The 20,647-nt window shown below is 52.5% G+C and overlaps 1 protein-coding gene across 1 annotated transcript in view; it reads right to left on the reverse strand.

The window, feature by feature from the left end:
• The window catches only part of LOC116954407 (dedicator of cytokinesis protein 9-like), a 149,261-nt gene that overhangs the window by 75,866 nt on the left and 52,748 nt on the right, over positions 1–20,647 (reverse strand). Inside the window, exons 3-15 of the mRNA XM_076052336.1 lie at positions 15,569–15,691; positions 13,909–13,998; positions 11,861–11,943; positions 11,257–11,326; positions 9,719–9,814; positions 9,112–9,246; positions 8,065–8,248; positions 6,911–6,978; positions 5,887–5,970; positions 4,882–5,025; positions 1,701–1,937; positions 573–695; positions 83–165 (exon numbers count right to left, since the gene is read on the reverse strand). Of these exons, the coding sequence (XP_075908451.1) occupies positions 83–165; positions 573–695; positions 1,701–1,937; positions 4,882–5,025; positions 5,887–5,970; positions 6,911–6,978; positions 8,065–8,248; positions 9,112–9,246; positions 9,719–9,814; positions 11,257–11,326; positions 11,861–11,943; positions 13,909–13,998; positions 15,569–15,691 (1,520 nt within the window). The remainder of the gene's footprint in view (positions 1–82; positions 166–572; positions 696–1,700; positions 1,938–4,881; positions 5,026–5,886; positions 5,971–6,910; positions 6,979–8,064; positions 8,249–9,111; positions 9,247–9,718; positions 9,815–11,256; positions 11,327–11,860; positions 11,944–13,908; positions 13,999–15,568; positions 15,692–20,647) is intronic.

The following is a 20,647-nucleotide window of genomic DNA, read 5'->3' on the forward strand; positions in this document are numbered from 1 at the left end:
ATGACAATTATGACGTTGACGACGATGATGATGATGATGGCGGTTATGAGGATGGTACGAGTGTGTGTGCTTGTGAGCGCACCTGAACGCCCAGCAGAATGGCATGTGATACTGGCCCATACGGCCACAGTACTGCCGCATTTGCTTCACCAACTTCTGTGCAACCTGGACGGGCAGGGGGTGGGGGTAAGAGGGAGAGGATGGTGCATCCACTTTAACAAAAAAAACTATGAAACTTGTTTATTTTACCAGGTAAGGCCCCACTGAGCTATACTGCAGCTCTTTTTCAGAAGCAACCTGGCCCCATATAGCAAACACACACAGCTCACACACAGCACACACAAACACAGCGCACCGGACTTGCCGTCCAGAATTCACCCGGTGTGGTTTGACCTCCCGGCGCAGTGCGAGCGAACCGCGTGGGGTTGCCCCTCCTCCTCCTCCTCCTCCTCCGACGACGACGACGCGCCAGTGTCGTCGTCGTCGGCAAAGTAAACAAAAAGTGTTTGAGAGATGGGGCAGCGTGCCCGGCGGGGTCGGGGTGTGGAGCGGGGGAGGGGCCGGGTCACCACCTTGCCCGTGTCGTCGGCGCGGAGGTACGGCTCGGTGCACTGCGCCACGCTGCCCTGCAGCACCTTCTCCACGCGCACGAGCAGCAGCACGTCCGGGTGCGGGTCGCACACCGTGAACACGGCCTGCAGAGCACGCACACACACGCGCGCGCGTTACACACACACACACACACGTTACACACACACACGTTACACACACACGCGCGCGTTACACACACACACACACGCGCGCGTTACACACACACACACGCGCGCGTTACACACACACGCGCGCGTTACACACACACGCGCGCGTTACACACACACGCGCGCGTTACACACACACGCGTGCGTTACACACACACACGTTACACACACACACGTTACACACACACACGTTACACACACACACGTTACACACACACACGTTACACACACACACGTTACACACACACACGTTACACACACACACGTTACACACACGCACGCGTTACACACACACGCACGTTACACACACACACACGTTACACACACACATTACACACACACATTACACACACACATTGCACACACGCGTGAATTACACATACACATTACACATACACGTTACACGCACACATATTACACACACACACAGACAAATATCCCCCGTATAGGCTGAGCAGACTGTTGGGGCAAGTATTGTTAGTGAGAACCTACGAAGGCTTGCACGGGACACGAAGGGGTGGGTGGCCAGCACCACGCCCAAACCGCCTTTGTCTTCCCAGTGGCGATGGCCATACCCGACAGGGCTCAAGAGTGAACCGGTCAGGGTCGATCACGAACCAGACCTCACCGATTCCCTCCAGTCGCTCGCTGGATTAGTCTCCACCTATCGACAACATGTTTACACACCGCACCAGGTACTCGTTTGAGGCAGAGCCATCGTATCGGAGGCCCAAGAGCTTTTCAGATAATCGTCACCGGTGTCGGCCGTGAGCGGGAATTGAACTCGGGTCGCCGGGTTCGTAGCGGAGCGTGCTAGCCGCTACACTACCGCTCCCCACAACAGACACACACGCGCACTCATACACAAAGACACGTTACACACACACACACGCATTACACATACACAAATCACCGGCGCTCTCCCCGCGAGCCCAAACTCGCCTGAGTGGGGTACAGCAGCGCCTCGGTGGGCAGGCTAGGCGGGGCAGGCTCCCCGGGCCGCTGGGCCTGGCCGCCGGCGCCCGTCGGCACGTCGCCGTTGGCCTGCACCTCGGGCGAAGCGCCGCCGCCCAGCAGCTCCCGCATGGACGGGGGGTTGAGGTCGGCGTGGAAGTCGGCCGAGATCTTCCTCGCCGTGCGAAGGTCGTACAGGGCCAGCGTGATGAAGAACGGCTCCACCTGAGGGGCACCGGCGGGGGCGAGATGTTAACTACCTCGCCCCGTATGCAGGAGGTCGTGGCTTCGATCCCGACCCTGACGCCTGCTGTATGTTTGGAGTTTGCGTGTTCTCTCTCTATCTCTGCCCGTGGGCATGTGGATTTTTTCTCCGGATGCTCCGGTTTTTCCCTCCACATTTAGAATGAACGTGCATTTAGAGTATTTGGCTGCTATTCATTTCCACACGATTAGCCACTTATCTGAGCTATCATTTGTGGCCAGGTCGCTTCATGAATAGAGCTACATAGCTCAGTGGGCCTCACCTGGTAAAATAAAAATATATATTCGTTTTAGTTTTACTTAATCCTGTACTAAACTAGCCAATGAGTGACCAACGACGAAGTTAGAAAAAGTTTTGACTTAAAACTTTCGTGACTGCAGGAATTCATATTCTTTGGTTCTTTCGGTAAAGTCACGTAGAATAAAAATAATAAAAATGAGAATAATAATAACAAAATTAGAATAACCACGGCGTTCCGGTCGCACATAGAAGAAGACAACCTGATGCTGCAGGCGGTGATGAGAAGGAAGCTGACACTATTTGGACACATGTAGGGTGGACAACAACAGAAAAAATAAAAGTGTGTTGTTGTTGTTGTTCGGACAAAAATGTAAGGAACCGGAAAGAGACGAAGACCTAACGGAGAACGACTTGACGAAGAACTAACAGAGAACGACTTGACGAAGAACTAACAGAGAACGACTTGATGAAGACTTAACGGGGAACGGCTTGACGAAGAACGAACGGGGAACGACTTGATGAAGACTTAACGGGGAACGACTTGACGAAGACCTAACGGGGAACGACTTGACGAAGACTTAACAGAGAACGGCTTGACGAAGACCTAACAGAGAACGACTTGACGAAGACTTAACAGAGAATGGCTTGACGAAGACCTAACAGAGAACGACTTGACGAAGACTTAACGGGGAACGACTTGACGAAGACCTAACGGAGAACGACTTGACGAAGACTTAACAGAGAACGACTTGACGAAGACCTAACAGAGAACGACTTGATGAAGACCTAACAGAGAACGACTTGACGAAGACTTAACGGGGAACGACTTGACGAAGACCTAACAGAGAACGACTTGACGAAGACTTAACGGGGAACAACTTGACGAAGACCTAACGGAGAACGACTTGACGAAGACTTAACAGAGAACGACTTGACGAAGACCTAACAGAGAACGACTTGATGAAGACCTAACAGAGAACGACTTGACGAAGACTTAACGGGGAACGACTTGACGAAGACTTAACAGAGAACGACTTGACGAAGACTTAACAGAGAACGACTTGACGAAGACCTAACAGAGAACGACTTGACGAAGAACTAACAGAGAACGACTTGATGAAGACTTAACGGGGAACGGCTTGACAAAGAACTAACAGAGAACGACTTGATGAAGACCTAACAGAGAACGACTTGATGAAGACCTAACAGAGAACGACTTGACGAAGACTTAACGGGGAACGACTTGACGAAGACTTAACAGAGAACGACTTGACGAAGACTTAACAGAGAACGACTTGATGAAGACTTAACGGGGAACGACTTGACGAAGACCTAACGGGGAACGACTTGACGAAGACTTAACAGAGAACGATTTGACGAAGACCTAACAGAGAACGACTTGACGAAGACCTAACAGAGAACGACTTGACGAAGACCTAACAGAGAACGACTTGACGAAGACCTAACAGAGAACGGCTTGACGAAGACCTAACGTAGAACGACTTGACGAAGACCTAACAGAGAACAGCTTGACGAAGACCTAACAGAGAACGACTTGACGAAGACTTAACAGAGAACAGCTTGACGAAGACCTAACAGAGAACGACTTGACGAAGACTTAACAGAGAACGACTTGACGAAGACCTAACGGGGAACGACTTGACGAAGACCTAACAGAGAACGACTTGACGAAGACTTAACAGAGAACGACTTGACGAAGACCTAACGGGGAACGACTTGACGAAGACCTAACAGAGAACGACTTGACGAAGACCTAACAGAGAACGACTTGACGAAGACCTAACGGGGAACGACTTGACGAAGACCTAACAGAGAACGACTTGACGAAGACATAACAGAGAACGACTTGACAAAGACTTAACAGAGAACAGCTTGACAAAGACCTAACAGAGAACGACTTGACGAAGACCTAACAGAGAACGACTTGACGAAGACTTAACGGGGAACGACTTGACGAAGACTTAACAGAGAACGACTTGACGAAGACCTAACAGAGAACGACTTGACGAAGACTTAACAGAGAACGACTTCACGAAGACCTAACAGAGAACGACTTGACGAAGACCTAACAGAGAACGACTTGACGAAGACTTAACGGGGAACGACTTGACGAAGACTTAACGGAGATTGGTGCCAGAAAGATGTGCCCACTACTTGAGCCATATTCGGCGCAAAGGCAGAGGAAAGTGGAAGCAAATGACGAAATGTGCAGTGGACACCCACGTGGCGCTATCTGCCCATGGATCGTGAGCGACAGGTCGTCAACAGCGGTGGCCTGCAGGTGGACATAAGCCTGCCAGTAGGCGGGCGGGCGGGGGTCAATGCTGTCATTTTTTTTCCCTTCCCAATTACATAATTCAGGAGTTATTTTTTCCGTTACTAAATTCGGCAAACGTGGACGATGACGCCGGCGCACGCAGTCCCACTTCTTGAGCGTCCCGCTGTGCTTGTTCTCGCGCTCCGCAGCGTGTAAGCCGTGGGGGGCGACAGGGGGGGCGGTCCGCGGGGTTAGAACCACAACTCTCCGCGTTGCTGCGTCCCTCTCGTGCTGGTCTTGCCAATGGCGCAATTTTGTTATTTTAAATCTTTTTTTTACATATACAAGTTTCTTTGTTTTTTTTTGTTATTTTGGGTGATCCGTACGTTGCTCTTGACGCCTCCGCTGTCGGAGAAGCAGGCCTGCACGGCGAGGTTGAAGCCCAGGCAGGAGACGAGGAGCTGCGACGCTCTCTTCTCCCGCGGCGGCCTCGCCTCCCGCTCCGCCTCGCCCACCATGGGGCTCATCCTCTGCGGGCAGGATGGGGGAGATGGGGTGGGGGGGTGGGGGGGAGGCAGCACCGGTGCAGCGAGGTCACAGGGGAGGCGTTAAAGAGCAGCGAAGGCCAACAAGCAATCCCGCTCGGCACAGAGGCTAAACGACTAAACCATTGTTTTTTTTTTTTACCGGTAATGTTCAACGTGTTTCGCAGCGGAGGTGTAGAGGAAAGGACAACAAACTAACACCCAAATAGCGGTTCTGAGGAAATTAGTTTTCAATCTAGATAATTTGCATAGCTCCAGTGGCTTTTCTTTTAACATCGGAAAAAAGAGCATTCCAGAGGGCCGCGGAAGTGGCCCTCTGGAAGCACACCTGAAAGCGCGCGATGCAGTTGCCGTCTTTTGTGCGATGGCTAGCGCAAAAAGCCGCTGCTGCGAAGATGACCAGATTTAGCGTGATGGTGAGTGCTCCTTGACGAGATCAGCGAGGGTACTGCGGTTAATTTGTGGCAAGCGCTGTGTGTAATGAATGCGACCTTATCAAACAAAAGGTAAAGACCACTGAGCTGTATAGCTCGTTTTCAGACGCGACTTGGCCACAAATGATGGCTCAACAAAGTGCCTTACATCATGTGGAAGTGTACAGCGGTCAGGATAATCTAAGCCCAGATTTCTAAACGTGGTGTGACAAAACCAGGGGGACCCGGAGAAAAATCCGCACGACCACGGGGAGAGAGAAAACTCCTCCTGCATAGCAGGCGAGGGAGATAACATCCCGCCAAATTCCTCCGAGCACGGCAATACCCGTAAAACAGCCGAACAAGATCGTTCCCGACACGGGCCGGCGATCGCGCGTGCGTGCGCGCCGAGTGAAACGATCGTTAGGACCACCTGCATCTCGGGGGTGAGCACGAAGACGTTCAGTCGGCCCTCCTTCCTGCTCACCCTCGTCGTCTCCTCGTGCGTCTTGGCATCCTGCGCGCAGAAGACACCGCACCCCCCGACGTGATTTCGCGTGTCACCCCCCCACCCCCCCATTCCGCCGGGCTACTGGGCATCTTGCCGCGCAGAAACCGCCCCGGTTTATGAGGAGCTCTCGTTGGCGGGAGGAGCACCACCTTGCGGCCGGAGGAGAATGGCCCTGGCAGACGACCTGGCAGCATGGGGCCTAATTTAGCGGTTCGTGACAACCAGGAATGACCGGTGGAGAGCCGAGTCTGGTGCGTGTTAACCATCGACAAGTGGCCGGTGATAGAATAAGAATGGTCATCGTAGCAGCTCTGTACCGTGACCGGCAGTGAGACTCACCCTGACACTCAGCGTGAGTTTTGTCTGTAAGCGTGACTCACCCTGAGACTCACCCTGAGACTCCCCCGGAGATTCAGCGTGAGTTTCGTCCATACACGTGACTCACCCTGACATACACCCTGAGACTCAGCGTGAGTCTCGTCTGTAAGCGTGCTTCATCCTGAGACTCACCCTGAGACTCAGCGTGAGTCTCGTCAGTACGCGAGACTCACCTTGAGGCACAGCGTGAGTCTCAGCGTGAGTCTCGTCTGTAAGCATGATTCACCCTGAGACTCACCCTGAGACTCAGCGTGAGTCTCTTCATTACGCGAGACTCACCTTGAGACTCAGCGTGAGACTCACCCTGAGACTCAGCGTGAGTTTCGTCTGTAAGCGTGACTCACCCTGAGACTCACCCTGAGACTCAGCGTGAGTCTCTTCATTACGCGAGACTCACCTTGAGACTCAGCGTGAGACTCACCCTGAGACTCAGCGTGAGTTTCGTCTGTAAGCGTGACTCACCCTGAGACTCACCCTGAGACTCAGCATGAGTCTCGTCAGTACGCGAGACTCACCCTGAGACTCACCTTGAGACTCACCCTGAGACTCGTCAGTACGCGAGACTCACCGTGACGAGCTGCAGCTGAATATCGGAGCTCTCACACGACTCCGCTGCATCAGGGCAATCGCTGTCATCTGCACAAGAGCACACGGTGGACAAATCGCGAAGCCATCACCACCACCACCACCATCCCCTCTACCACGTTCATCAACACCACCATAAATACAGCCATCAACAAAACAACCAGTATTATCACTACAACCAGCATCACCAGCGCCATCATAACCACCATTATTAGGACAGTCACCACCACTGTCATCATTGAGACCACCACACAAAAGGCAAAGATCCCCCGTGTAGTCATACAGACTGTTGGAGCGAGTGCTGTTAGCGGGCGCCTATTAAGGCCTACATGGCACACGAGGGGGCGGTATGGTCAGTACCACGCCAGATCATGTTTAATTAGGACAACCACCACTATCATCAACACCAAAGCTGTTGGGGAAAGTGCTATTAATCAATACCACCACTGCCGACAATACAATGACCACAAACACAATTATTCATGCACTCCCACTCTGCTTGTGCACACTGATGTAGCGTTTTATGGTCGTGTTTCTGAGCATCTTGCAACATCCTTTCAGCAATATCCCTGAACTCGTTAAACCCACTTTGCTTTGACATCCCATCCGTACGGCATGGAGTCTTCATGCCAACAGATGTACGAATCACAACCGGTCTCTGATGGGGTCTCTAAACAACAGACAGACAGTCCTAGTCTCCGTTGGGATCTCTAGACATTAGAGAGACGGTCCCAGACACTGATGGGGTCTCTAGACAACAGACAGACAGTGCTAGTCTCTGTTGGGATCTCTAGACAACAGACAGACGGTCCCAGACACTGATGAGGTGCCTAGACAACAGACAGACAGTCCTAGTCTCCGTTGGGATCTCTAGACATTAGAGAGACGGTCCCAGACACTGATGGGGTCTCTAGACAACAGACAGAGAGTCCTAGTCTCCGCTGGGATCTCTAGACATTAGACAGACAGTCCCAGACACCGATGGGGTCTCTAGACAACAGACAGACAGTCCTAGTCTCCGTTAGGATCTCTAGACAACAGACAGGCAGTCCCAGACACCGATGGGGTCTCTGGACAACAGACAAACAGAGCGGCTCCCTGCCGGCAAAGGACAAGAGACCCCGGACGTCCACGCACCTCGGCTCCTCCTGTCCGCCTCCTGGGCCTTGTTGTCCTGCATGGCCGCCTCGAACTGGCCCTGCAGGACCTTGTGGAGCAGAGCCCTCCACTCGTCCACCTCGGCGTCGCTGTCCGCCGCCAGCACCACGCTGCTGCGGTCCATCATCTTGAGCTCGAACGCGTGGCGCCGCAGCCTCGCGTTCTGATGACGCCCGCGGAGGCAAAGCGACGGCGGCAGCGTCAGGCGGGGACGCGCCGGGGGTGGTGGGGTGGTGCGGGAGCGGAAGGTTGCGGTTCTAGCAGCGGACTTGAACGCAGCGGGGCGTTCAGGACGCACGCTGGCGGAGGCATGGTTCACATTTGCCGCAGTGGCTAGGAGATGTTAGCGACCTGGCCTGGTATGCAGGAGGTCGTGGGTTCGAAGCCGACCCCGACGCCTGCTGTATATTTGGGGTTTGCGTTTCTCACCATCATCACGGTGGCTAGGAGATGTTAGTGACCTCGCCTGCTATGCAGGAGGTCGTGGATTCGAACCCGACCGTGACGCCCGTTGTTCTCTCCTCCGGGACCTCCGGTTTTTCCCCTCCAGATTTAGAATCGACGTCACGCGTGTCAGAGTATTTGGCTGCGAGAAATTTCCAAGCGAGAAGCCACTTCGCTGAGCGACCATTTGTGGCCAGGTCACTTCTGAAATAGAGCTGCACAGCTCAGTGGACCTTACCTTGTAAAATAAAACAAATTGTTTAGTTTCAGTTTTTTGCCGAATTCAGTAAAAAAAAGAAATCCTCGCAAACTATGCAATTAGGAAAGGCAAAAACAAACGGGAGCATCGCCCCCCACTAGTGGCAGGCCTATGCCCTCTTGCAGGCCGCCGCTGTGTACTACTTGTCCCTCACGGAGACAGCTGACACCGGGGTTCACCTGGGTCCACGCAGCACCGTGTGTACACACAGCGCCGTGTGTACACACTCGCCAACCTTCACGCCCGTCGTCCTGCCCGCAGCCGGGCCCCACCCCTGCCCCCCTAACCCCAACCCCACCGGCCCCCGCCCACCGGGGTCCTACCGGCACGACGCCCAGGCACGCGTCCAGGAAGATGGAGCCTTTGGCCTCGGCCAGGCTCTTGTCGTCCTTGTAGAAGTTGAGAGCGTACGACCCGTCCGGCTGCTGGCTCAGGTGGAAGAACCTCCGCTTGAACGTCTGCAAGGGGAAAAAAAAAACGGACGGTGGAGGACAAAGGAGCAGCCCTGCAATTGCCTGCCCGTGCCACTTGCTGATAGCGGTGCTACCAGTGGAGAGCAGTGCTACCAGCTGATGGCAATAGTACCAGCTGATACTATTAGCCGATATTCAATGCGATCAGCTGATAGCAATAGTAGCAGCTGATACTATTAGCTGATAGCAATGCGATCAGCTGATAGCAATAGTAGCAGCTGATACTATTAGCTGATAGCAATGCGATCAGCTGATAGCAATAGTACCAGCTGATACTATTAGCTGATAGCAATGCGATCAGCTGATAGCAATAGTACCAGCTGATACTATTAGCCGATATTCAATGCGATCAGCTGATAGCAATATTACCAGCCGATACTACGAGTTGATAGCAGTGCTACCTGCTGTGCGGGTGAGGATTCCAATCTGGGCACAGGCCCTCGAGTGCATCTCTCACCTTCATGGTGACACTGCTCGTACTCGTGAAGTTGCCTTTGTAGAGCCAGCCCTGCTTGGTGACGCCACTTCTCAGCGAGGCCAAGGACACGGAATCCTGGGAGACACGCGCAGAGGTCACGCAGGGACACGGAACGGTGGACGACAGGCACAGAGGTCACGCCCGCACACGGAACGGTGGATGACAGGCACAGAAGTCACGCACGCACACGGAATGGTGGATGACACGCGCAGAGGTCACGCACGCACACGGAACGGTGGATGACAGGCACAGAGGTCACGCACGCACAGGGAACGGTGGATGACAGGCACAGAGGTCACGCACGCACAGGGAATTTCTACCAATGATGTCGTTCGCATCATGTCATGCGATGAGGAATCAATGTGGAAATCTCGCAAGGCTGTGTGGGAGCCATTCTGTCAAAAAACAGCTGCGACAAAAATCGTTCAAAAAGTGGCATTTTTTTCCTTTACACAGCAGTGGGCGTACATTCCCACCAACATTCCTCTGAAATCTTCAGGACGTCCGGTCAAAACATTGATGATAAAAAAAATCAATCTCAAGAGCTGAAATTCATCCAAAATGAAGTGCAAAACCAAATTTTTATTGATGTTTTTCTTTCCGTGCAGTTATTGGCGATTGGGCAGAGACCACCAACTCACTTTACCTGTGAAGCCGGTTTCACCACAACTCTATCAACGTGAGTCCGTGGGTGCCTGTGTATGGACGAGTGATGTGTATGCAAGCCTAAAACTAAAAACAATTTTTTATTGCCAGCTAAGGCCCACTGAGCTATATAGCTCTTTATCAGAAGCGAACTAGCCATCACATGATAGCTCAACGAAGTGGCTTATCATCACGTGGAAGTTTATAGCAGCCAAATGCTCTAAACGCCTGGTTTTTAGGGGGTCACGGGATCAATCCCGACCATGATGCCTGTATAATTGGAGTGTGCATGTCCCTCTCCCCGTGGCCGCGTGGATTTTTCTCCGAGCGAGGTCTTGCAATACAAGTAATGCGTACACGTTTTGTCTGCCGAGCGTCACGTGATCACAACTGATACACGACTGCTTTGATATACGAGTGCTTTGGATTACAAACACGTTTCCGGAACGAATTATGCTCGCAATCCAAGGTTTTACTGTAGTTTTGTTGTTTTCCCAGCCACTCTCTGCCGCCGACTCCACGTCTCGTGCCACGGTGCTGCTGTGTGTACACGGCCGCTGTGACCTAGGTGACCCCCAGTGGCAGCTGTCCCCCATGATGGATAAGTAGTGCGCAGCAGTAGGCCTGCAAGTGGGCATGCATAAGCCTGCCAGTCGGGAAGGGGTGTGGCGATACTGCTATTTGTTTTTTTATGCTTGCCCATCCCAATCATGTAATGTGTGAGCATGAATGAATTTGGTTAAACAAAGAGAGACAACTGGTGGGGTTTGTTTTTTTTTTAAACGGGAGAAAAAAAGTAAATCGGTGCGAGAAAAAAAATGCGGAGGATTCAATTGGACGACGTGACCATCGCTCCGCCAAGGGCATCTCACCTCGTCGTTCTCTGTGAGCTCATCGATCTCGAACTGGTGACTCACGAGCCGGTCCGTCTGCAGGTCCTTTCTGTTTACAGAACAACCGCACGACCGCCGCGGCGTTGAAACCAAAACTGCGACACCCTATCGGGAAATCTAAACACCACGAGACCCGGTGTTGAAACTGAAACGTGAAATACTATCATGAAATCTAAACGCCGCGAGGCTTGGCGTTAAAACAAAAACGCGAGACCCATCGAGAAATCTGAACGCGAGACGCGGCATTAAAAACCAAAATACGAGACCCGTCGAGAAATTTGAACGTGAGACCCGGCTTTAAAACAAAAACGTGAGACCCATCGATAAATCTGAACGCGAGACCCGGCTTTAAAACAAAAACGCGAGACCCATCGAGAAATCTGAACGCGAGACCCGGCATTAAAACCAAAACAGGAGACCCGACGAGAAATTTGAAACCGAGACCCGGCCTTAAAACGAAAACGCGAAACCCCATCACGAAATCTCAAACGCGAGATCCGCCATTGAAATCAAAGCCCCGAGTGACAAGGGTATCTCCACTACGCAACGCCACGAGGAGTGGAGGGAGGAGCCTGCGGCCTACCTGGGCAGACGATGCACGTCCCCCGAGTAGGGCTCGTACTTGTACTTGATGACGTGCCAGTCCGAGTTGTAGGTCTTGATGCACTGCGAAAGCGGATGGAGGCGAGATTGTGACAGGCGGAAAGAGGGAGAAAGTGAGAGAGAGCGATGGGTCGGGAGCACGGGCAGCCACCGGGCGCCGCGGTGGCGAGATGTTAATCCCTCGCCTGGAATGAAGGTCGTGGGTTCGATCCCAACCCTGATGCCTGCTGTATAGTTGGAGTCTGCGTCTTTCATCGTCATGACGGTGGCTAGGAGATGTTAATTACCTCGCCTGGTATGCAAGAGGACATGGATTCGATCCCGACCCTGACGCCTGCTGTATATTTGGACTTTGCGTGTCTCTCTCTCTCCCCGTGGTGGCGTGGATTTTTCCCCGGGTCCTCCGGTGTTTCCCTGCGCATTTATAATCAACGTGAGCTCAGAGTATTTGGCTGCTATAAAATTCCACGCGACAATGAGCCACTTCATTGAGAATATAATTTGTGATAGCCAAGTCGCTTATAAGCCCTATTAAATAGTTCCGTTTTACATTTTCTACTGAACTGGTTAAATGTCTACAAAGAGTCTCGTACACCATGCAGCGGCCGGTGGACCGCCGACCGCGAAGCCCTGAGATTTTGACCTCATAGTACTGCCATCAGCTGATAGTATCAGCTGGTAGCACTGCCATCAGCTTGTAGTACTTCTATCAGCTGGTAGTATCAGCTGGTACCATCAGCTAGTAGCACTGCCATCAGCTGGTAGTATCAGCTGGTAGTATCAGCTGGTAGTATCAGCTGGTAGTATCAGCCGGTAGCATCAGCTGGTAGTATCAGCTGGTAGTATCAGCTGGTAGCATCAGCTGGAAGTATCAGCTGGTAGCATCAGCTAATAGCACTGCCACCAGCTGGTAATATCACCTGGTAGCAGCAGATGGTAGTATCAGTTGGTAGTATCAGCTGGTAGCACTGCCATCAGCTGGAAATATCAGATGGTAGCCGCAGCTGGTAGCATCAGCTTATAGCACTGCCACCAGCTGGTAATATCAGCTGGTAGTATCAGCTAGTAGCACTGCCACCAGCTGGTAATATCAGCTGGTAGTATCAGCTAGTAGCACTGCCACCAGCTGGTAGTATCAGCTGGTAGTATCAGCTAGTAGCACTGCCATCAGGTGGTAGTATCAGCTGGTAGTATCAGCTGGTAGTATCAGCTGGTAGTATCAGCTAGTAGCACTGCCATCAGCTGGTAATATCAGCTGGTAGTATCAGCTGGTAGTATCAGCTAGTAGCACTGCCATCAGCTGGTAGTATCAGCTGGTAGCATCAGCTAATAGTATCAGCTAGTAGCACTGCCATCAGGTGGTAGTATCAGCTGGTAGCACTGCCATCAGCTGGTAGTATCAGTTGGTAGTATCAGCAAGTAGTATCAGCTGGTAGCACTGCCATCAGCTGGTAGTATCAGCTGATAGCATCAGCTGGTAGTATCAGCTGGTAGCATCAGCTGGTAGTATCAGCTAGTAGCACTGCCATCAGCAGGTAGTATCAGTTGATAGTATCAGCTGGTAGTATCAGCTGGTAGTATCAGCCGGTAGCATCAGCTGGTAGTATCAGCTGGTAGTATCAGCTGGTGGCACTGCCATCAACTGGTAGTATCAGCTGGCAGTATCAGCTGGTGGTATCAGCCGGTAGCATCAGCTGGTAGCATCAGCTTGTAGTATAAGCCGGTAGCACTGCCACCAGCTGGTAGTATCAGTTGGTAGTATCAGCTGGTAGTATCAGCCGGTAGCACTGCCACCAGCTGGTAGTATCAGCTGGTAGTATCAGCTGGTAGCATCAGCTGGTAGCATCAGCTAGTAGCACTGCCATCAGCTGGTAGTATCAGTTGATAGTATCAGCTAGTAGCACTGCCACCAGCTGGTAGTATCAGCTGGTAGTATCAGCTGGTAGTATCAGCCGGTGGCACTGCTGACGACGCCGACGTTGGCGTCTCCGCCGACGTTGGCGTCTCCGCCACCGCGCGTGTCCTCACCTCGCGCACGAGGAGGCTGGTGGCGTCGGCGCCGTCCAACTCCGGGACGGCGGAGCGCAGCGTCCTCCGCTCCCGGGGCTCCGTCGCGAGCTGCGTGGCGACAAGGGGTGGTGGTGGGGGGGTGGTGGGGGGGTGGTGGGGGGGTGGGTGGTGGGGGGCTCACAGTCAGCGAGCTCCTCTTAACCCTCTCCCCCGTTCCGATGACACACGTGAAACGTCATCAAGTTGTTTGTTTGTTTTTCCCCGGCGCCGTTCCGATAACGTACACATCCTAAAGTAAAGTAATTTCTCGCTTTAACGTCGCTAGCCCCGCCAACTTCCTTTATGCCCCTTGGGCTACACACATTTGTAAACCTTTAAAACAGCCTGCCTCAGCAGCTTTCCCCTTCGTTTTGTCCTCCTGATGATGATCGCTTGCGTTGCGATCGAAACGTCATAGTTTCCGGTTACTTTCTTCCAACCTATCTACGTGACTTGACCGAAAGACCCAAAGAATGTGAAGTGTGGTTTTCACGCCTGATGATGATTGCTTCTTGCGTTGCAGTCGAGACGTCGTGAGAATTTTATTGTTTTACATATTTTCATTATTTTATTGTTTCCCTTCTACGTGGTGGTGACTTCACCGAAAGAACCAAGAATATGAATGCCCGCAGTCACGAAAGCTTTAAATAAAAATTTAAATCAAAATGTGAAGTAACTTCATCGGTTCGTCTTCAGGTCGGTGGGACGTACCGAGCCCTCCCCCGAGGCCACGCGGGAGGGCGTGCGGCACGGTTTTGGCGCCAGCTATCGTAGAGTGCGGCGATCGTGTCGATGCGGTTCTCTGCGACGAGTAACGACGCCTTCAAGAACGACGGCGCTACTACGCCTCTCTGGATGAAAGGTTGGATGAGCCGATACGACCTGAGCCACGCACGAAGCTCCGCCTGTAAGGTTTGACCCTCCCGGTCGGTCGCGAGTCCTCACCATCGCCGGTCGTGAGTCCTCACCATCGCCGGCCGAGTTGAGAAGCGATTCCCTCTCACCGGCTTTGCTGGCCTCGACGTGTTAGCGAATCTGGTATCATTGCGTTGATGATGCTCGTTTAAATGTCAATTGTATTGTCAATGAATCTGACGCGGTGACGCTGATGCTGCTGGTGCTGCCGATGCTGATGATAAGATGCTGATGCTGCCGATGCTGATAATGCTGATGATAATACTGCTGTTGCTGATAATGGTGATTCTGATGATGCTGCTGATGATAATTCTGATGCTGCTGCTGATGGTGCTGATGATGCTGATAACATTGCTGATGATGATGCTGATGATGCAGCTGTATGTGTGTGCGGGGCAAGCTATGGGGAACGGTGGCAAAGTGTTTAGAGCGCTGCGCAATGAACCCTGCTACCTGAGTTCGATTCTCGCTCATGGCCAAGACCAGTGACGATCGTGTGAACCGGTCTTGGGCCTCCTCAATGTCTGACCCAGCGTCAAATGAGTACCCGGTGCGCTGTGTAAACAACGCCACTCCGGGAGACAAAAGTCGCCCGGGCGTGGAGCTGGTCACCCACTCCCTCGTGTGCCGTGCCAGCCTTCATAGGTGCCGCTCGGGAACAGCACTTGCCCCCTACAGTCCGTGAAGGCTACACGGGGGATCTTTGCCTTTGGGGCAGGCTTACCGTGACGTCGTCCTCCGGGAAGAGCATGAGATGCCGCAGCTCCTCTCCCTCGGCGGAGTCGTCCAGAGCGCCCACCGCCCTCTCCACCACGCCCTCATAGTCCACCAGCTCCACCTGCTGGGCCTGGGGAACACCGTGGACACCATCAGCGTCACCATCAACACCGCCAACAATACCGCCACCATCAGCGTCACCACCAACACCGCCACCATCAACGTCACCATCAACACCACCAACAGCACCGCCACCATCATCGTCACGATCAACACTGACACCATCAGTGTCACCATCAACACTACCAACAACACCGCTACCATCAGCATCACCATCAACACCGACACCATCAGTGTCACCATCAACACCACCAACAACACCGCTACCATCATCGTCACCATCAACACTGACACCATCAGCGTCACCATCAACACCACCAACAACATCGCCACCATCTACATCACCATCAACACTGACACCATCAGTGTCACCACCAACACCACCAACAACACCGCCACCATCTACGTCATCATCAACACCAACACCATCAGTGTCAACATCAACACCACCAACAACATCGACACCATCAGCATCACCATCAACACCATCATCAACACCGTCAACATCACCATCAACACCACCAACAACACCGACACCATCAGCGTCACCACCAACACCACCAACAACACCGACACCATCAGCGTCACCACCAACAACAACACGGACACCGCCAGCGTCACGGTCAACACGAACAACATCAACACCATCATCATCGATGGGAGACCCCAACGGTCGTGTGAGTCCAACAGAGAGGATCAGCGCTGGTCGCAGCCGAACCCATATAAGGGCATCACGGTCCCCACGCATGCACAACCATCCCCCCGTGTCACCTTAGCAGGCTGTTGGGGCAAGCGCTGGGCCAGCAACACGCCCGGCCGCATTTGTCTCCCCAGTGGCGATGTTTTCACATCGCACCGGGTACTAACGTGAGGCTGAGTCGACCTAGGAGAGGCCCAGGACCGGTTCAAATGATCGTCGCCGGCGTTGGCGGCCGCGAACGGGAATCGAACCCGGGGCCGCCGGGGTTCGTAGCGCTGACCGCCACACTGCCGCTGCTACTAGGGAGCACCACGCCCGGCCGCCTTTGTCTCCCCACTGGCGATGTTTTCGCACCGCACCGGGTACTCGTTTGAGGCCGAGTCGAGCTAGGGGGGAGGCCCAGGACCGGTTGAAAATAACCGTCGCCGGCGTTGGTGGCCGCGAACGGGAATCGAACTCGAAACCGCCAGGGCTTCGTGGCCCGGCGCGACACACACACGCACGCACGCACGCACGCGCGGCGAGCATGCACATTCACCGGACAGCCACCCCCGCCGCTGGCACGGCGGTCACCGATGACGCCACGAAATTTCCAGCTGCGGTTTTCCTTCCTACACTCGGAACACGCGCCGGCGCGCGTGTTCGCATGGACGAGCGCACGCGCCCGGTCGTTTCCCCGTGTAGCCTGAACAGACTTTTGGGGCGAGTGCAGTTAAGCGAGTAGGCGCTGATGAAGGCCGGCCTTGTGGCCAGCAACCACGGCCGCCCCGTCCGCCTTTGTCTCTCCCAGCGGCGACGTTTCACACACCGCAGCGTGCACTCGCTGTGGGGGCCGTGAACGGGAATCGAACTCGGGTGGCCGTGGTTCGTAGCGCAGCGTGGCGCTAACCACTGCGCCGCTCTTAAGCTTCCGGGAAATAATTTGTGTAAACCTTGCATAAGTATTCAATATTTGATTCTCAAATGCACGATTCGAGTGCGCGCGCGTGCGTGCGTGTGTGTGTGTGTCGTGGACGTCGGAGAGAGACATCGCAGAATCAACGTTTTACAGGCAGCATCATCATCGCTCGTGGAATATACGTGGCAAAGGATGAAAAATAGGGTGTAGGTTTTAACCCTTTCTGGCGAATGAAACAGGTGTTAAGGTTTTGATTTAAAGCTTTCGTGACTGCAGGGGGTTCATATTCCTGGTTCTTTCGGGTAAAGTCACGTAAAAGGGAAACAATAAACTAATGAAAAAATATATAAAACAACACAATTCTCACGACGTTTCGACGGCAACACAAGCAATCACCTGATGATGATTGCTTGTGTTTTCAGTCGAAACGTCGTGAGAATTTTATTGTTTTATATTTTTTTGTTTCCCTTCTACGTGACTTTACCGAAAGAACCAACAATATAGGCGTTAAGGTGTTCAAACAGCAAACGGATACCTTTTGCAAGGAATCAGAAAATGGCAAAAACAACGAACGCCTTGAGGACCCAATCACACGCCCAGCCTGACCTTCCATTGAACGTTCAGGCTTTGTCCGACCAATACGATTTCACATGAACGCCACGACCTAACCTGGCACAAACAAAAACCTTCCTCTGGATTCGAAGCTTTCGTGACTGCATGAAATCCACACACTTTGGTTCTTTCGCTGAAGTCGCGTAGGTAGAAACATAAAAGAGACCTACGTGACTTTACCGAAAGAACCAAAGAGGAGGCCCTGCAATAGCCTGCTCACCTCGCTGCCCCCAAGAGGGTAATTGGCCTACTCTTCCATACTGGCGAGGACGTCGTGGGAGGCCGTTGGCGCCTGTCCTCACCACTGACGGCATTCACACCTCCCCGGCGCTAACGAAGCGAGCTTGATAACGAGATGCAGAGGAGCCGCATGGACCTCGCCAACACTGTGGACACTGACGGATGAAGATCTACGGACGTTGCAGAGTGTTGCAGAGCAGCGAGGAGACGAAGTGCCGACCGCTTGGGGCGAAAGCCGAGGAGGGGGGTGGGAGGAAGAAATGAGTAGCCACGTGCATTTGTTAACAACGCCGTGTGTCCTTAAAACATACTTATTTATAAAACAGGCGACGTTTCGAGCAATGACCCCCCTGTCTTCATAGCACATAGAGAGGTGAGAGAGGTAGCGTGGATATAGGGTCGGAGGCGACACTTTTTGCCACGGGGTAGGTGGGAGAGTGTTAGGTAAAACGTATCGGAGATGCGGGGGAAGGACAGCAAAACTAAACACAAAAAGCAATCATATTTTTGGTTCTTTCGGTAAAGTCACGTAGAAGGGAAACAATAAAATAATAAAAACATAAACCAAGAAAATTTGCTGTGGTTTTCACGCCTGATGATGATTGCTCGCGCTGCAGTCGAAACCTCGTGAGAATTTTATTGTTTTATATATTTTTTTTATTTTATTGTTTCCCTTTAACGTGGTGACTTTACCGAAAGAACCAAGAATATGAATCCCTGCAGTCACGAAAGCTTTAAATCAAAACAAAAAAGCAATTCCAAAGAACTTAGTTTTCAGTCGAGACGACTTAAGCGTGCATAGCTGCCAGTGCCTTCCGAACATCGGAAGAGCGTTCCAGACGGCCCGCAGAAGCGCATCGGAAAGCGCCACGCGACGCAGTGACCGTTTTTGTTTGACGGCCGGACAAAAGGCCGCTGCTGCTGTGAGGGTGACCAGAGTTTGCGTGATGATGGTTTATGTTTCTTGATGAAATCAGCAACGTGTTTGTGGTTCGTTTGTGGCTCGTTTGTGGCGAACGCTTTGCGTGTGTGTGTGTGATGAGTGGGTGGGTGGGTGAGTGAGTTTGCAAGGTGAGTGAGTCGGTAGGTGGGTGAGTGGGTCGGTAGGTGAGTGAGTCGGTGAGTGAGTGGGTGAGTCGGTAGGTGAGTGAGTGAGTGAGTCGGTAGGTGAGAGAGTGAGTGAGTCGGTGAGTGAGTGGGTGAGTCGGTAGGTGAGTGAGTGAGTCGGTAGGTGAGTGAGTGAGTCGGTAGGTGAGTGAGTGAGTCGGTAAGTGAGTGAGTGGGTGAGTCGGTAGGTGAGTGAGTCGTTAAGTGAATGAGTGGGTGAGTCGGTAGGTCAGTGAGTGAGTGGGTGAGTGAGTGAGTGGGTGAATGAGTCGTTAAGTGAGTGAGTGGGTCGGTAGGTGAGTGAGTGAATGAGTCGGTAGGTGAGTGAGTCGGTAGGCGAGTGAGTGAATGAGTCGGTAGGTAAGTGAGTAAGTGGATGAGTCGGAAGGTGAGTAAGTGGGTGAGTCGGTAGGTGAGTGAGTGAATGAGTGGGTGAGTCGGTAGGTGAGTGAGTCGGTAGGTGAGTGAGTGGGTGAGTCGGTAGGTGAGTGAGTGAGTGGGTAAGTCGGTAGGTGAGTGAGTGAATGAGTCGGTAGGTGAGTGAGTGAATGAGTCGGTAGGTGAGTGAGTGAATGAGTCGGTAGGTGAGTGAGTGGGTGAGTTGGTGGGTGAGTGGGTGAATCGATAGGTGAGTGAGTGAATGAGTCGGTAGGTGAGTGAGTGAGTCGGTAGGTGAGTGAGTGAATGAGTCGGTAGGTGAGTGAATGAGTGGGCGAGTCGGTAGGTGAGTGAGTGAATGAGTTGGTAGGTGAGTGAATGAGTGGGTGAGTCGGTAGGTGAGTGAGTGAGTGAATGAGTCGGTAGGTGAGTGAATGAGTGGGTGAGTCGGTAGGTGAGTGAATGAGTGGGTGAGTCGGTAGGTGAGTGAGTTTCCACGCAGATGGGTGGTGGTGGTGGGTTTGTTCCCGTGGAAGTGTTCCCTGCTCTCGTTGCCAGTGGAAGCTTTCGGTCACTCCGTTTCCACAATCACGTGGGCCCCGAACAGGAAACCCTTGGTACAGTAAGCCCTTTCAATACGTTTACATTCAATTTAACGGCTCATAATCCATACTTGGATAGTATTACATTGTTGATTTGAGGGCGGGGGGGGGGGGGTGTTAGTAGGTGGTGGGGTTCATGATTCAGAATCAAAATATTTTATACCGGCAGGAGGAATCCGAAGAGCTATAAAGCTCTTTTGTGTCACAGATGTCCAGTAGGGGCCATGGGATCACAACGTTGCCATCAACAAACACGATAGCTGTGCCAAGTGCAAGAGAGTTAAACAAATCTCCCAAACGCATACAAATGCAACACTAAACCATCCATATCCTACCAGGCAAAGGCCCCACTCAAGTATTAACTTATTTTTGTTTAAAATTTCCATATATATAAAAGGCAAAGTTGTGAATATGTGTGTCTGTTCAAAA

Source organism: Petromyzon marinus, chromosome 55 (genome assembly GCF_048934315.1).
Source record: "Petromyzon marinus isolate PM22_M1 ecotype Great Lakes invasive population chromosome 55, UKy_Petmar_22M1.pri1.0, whole genome shotgun sequence".
Taxonomy (NCBI): Eukaryota; Metazoa; Chordata; class Hyperoartia; order Petromyzontiformes; family Petromyzontidae; genus Petromyzon; species Petromyzon marinus.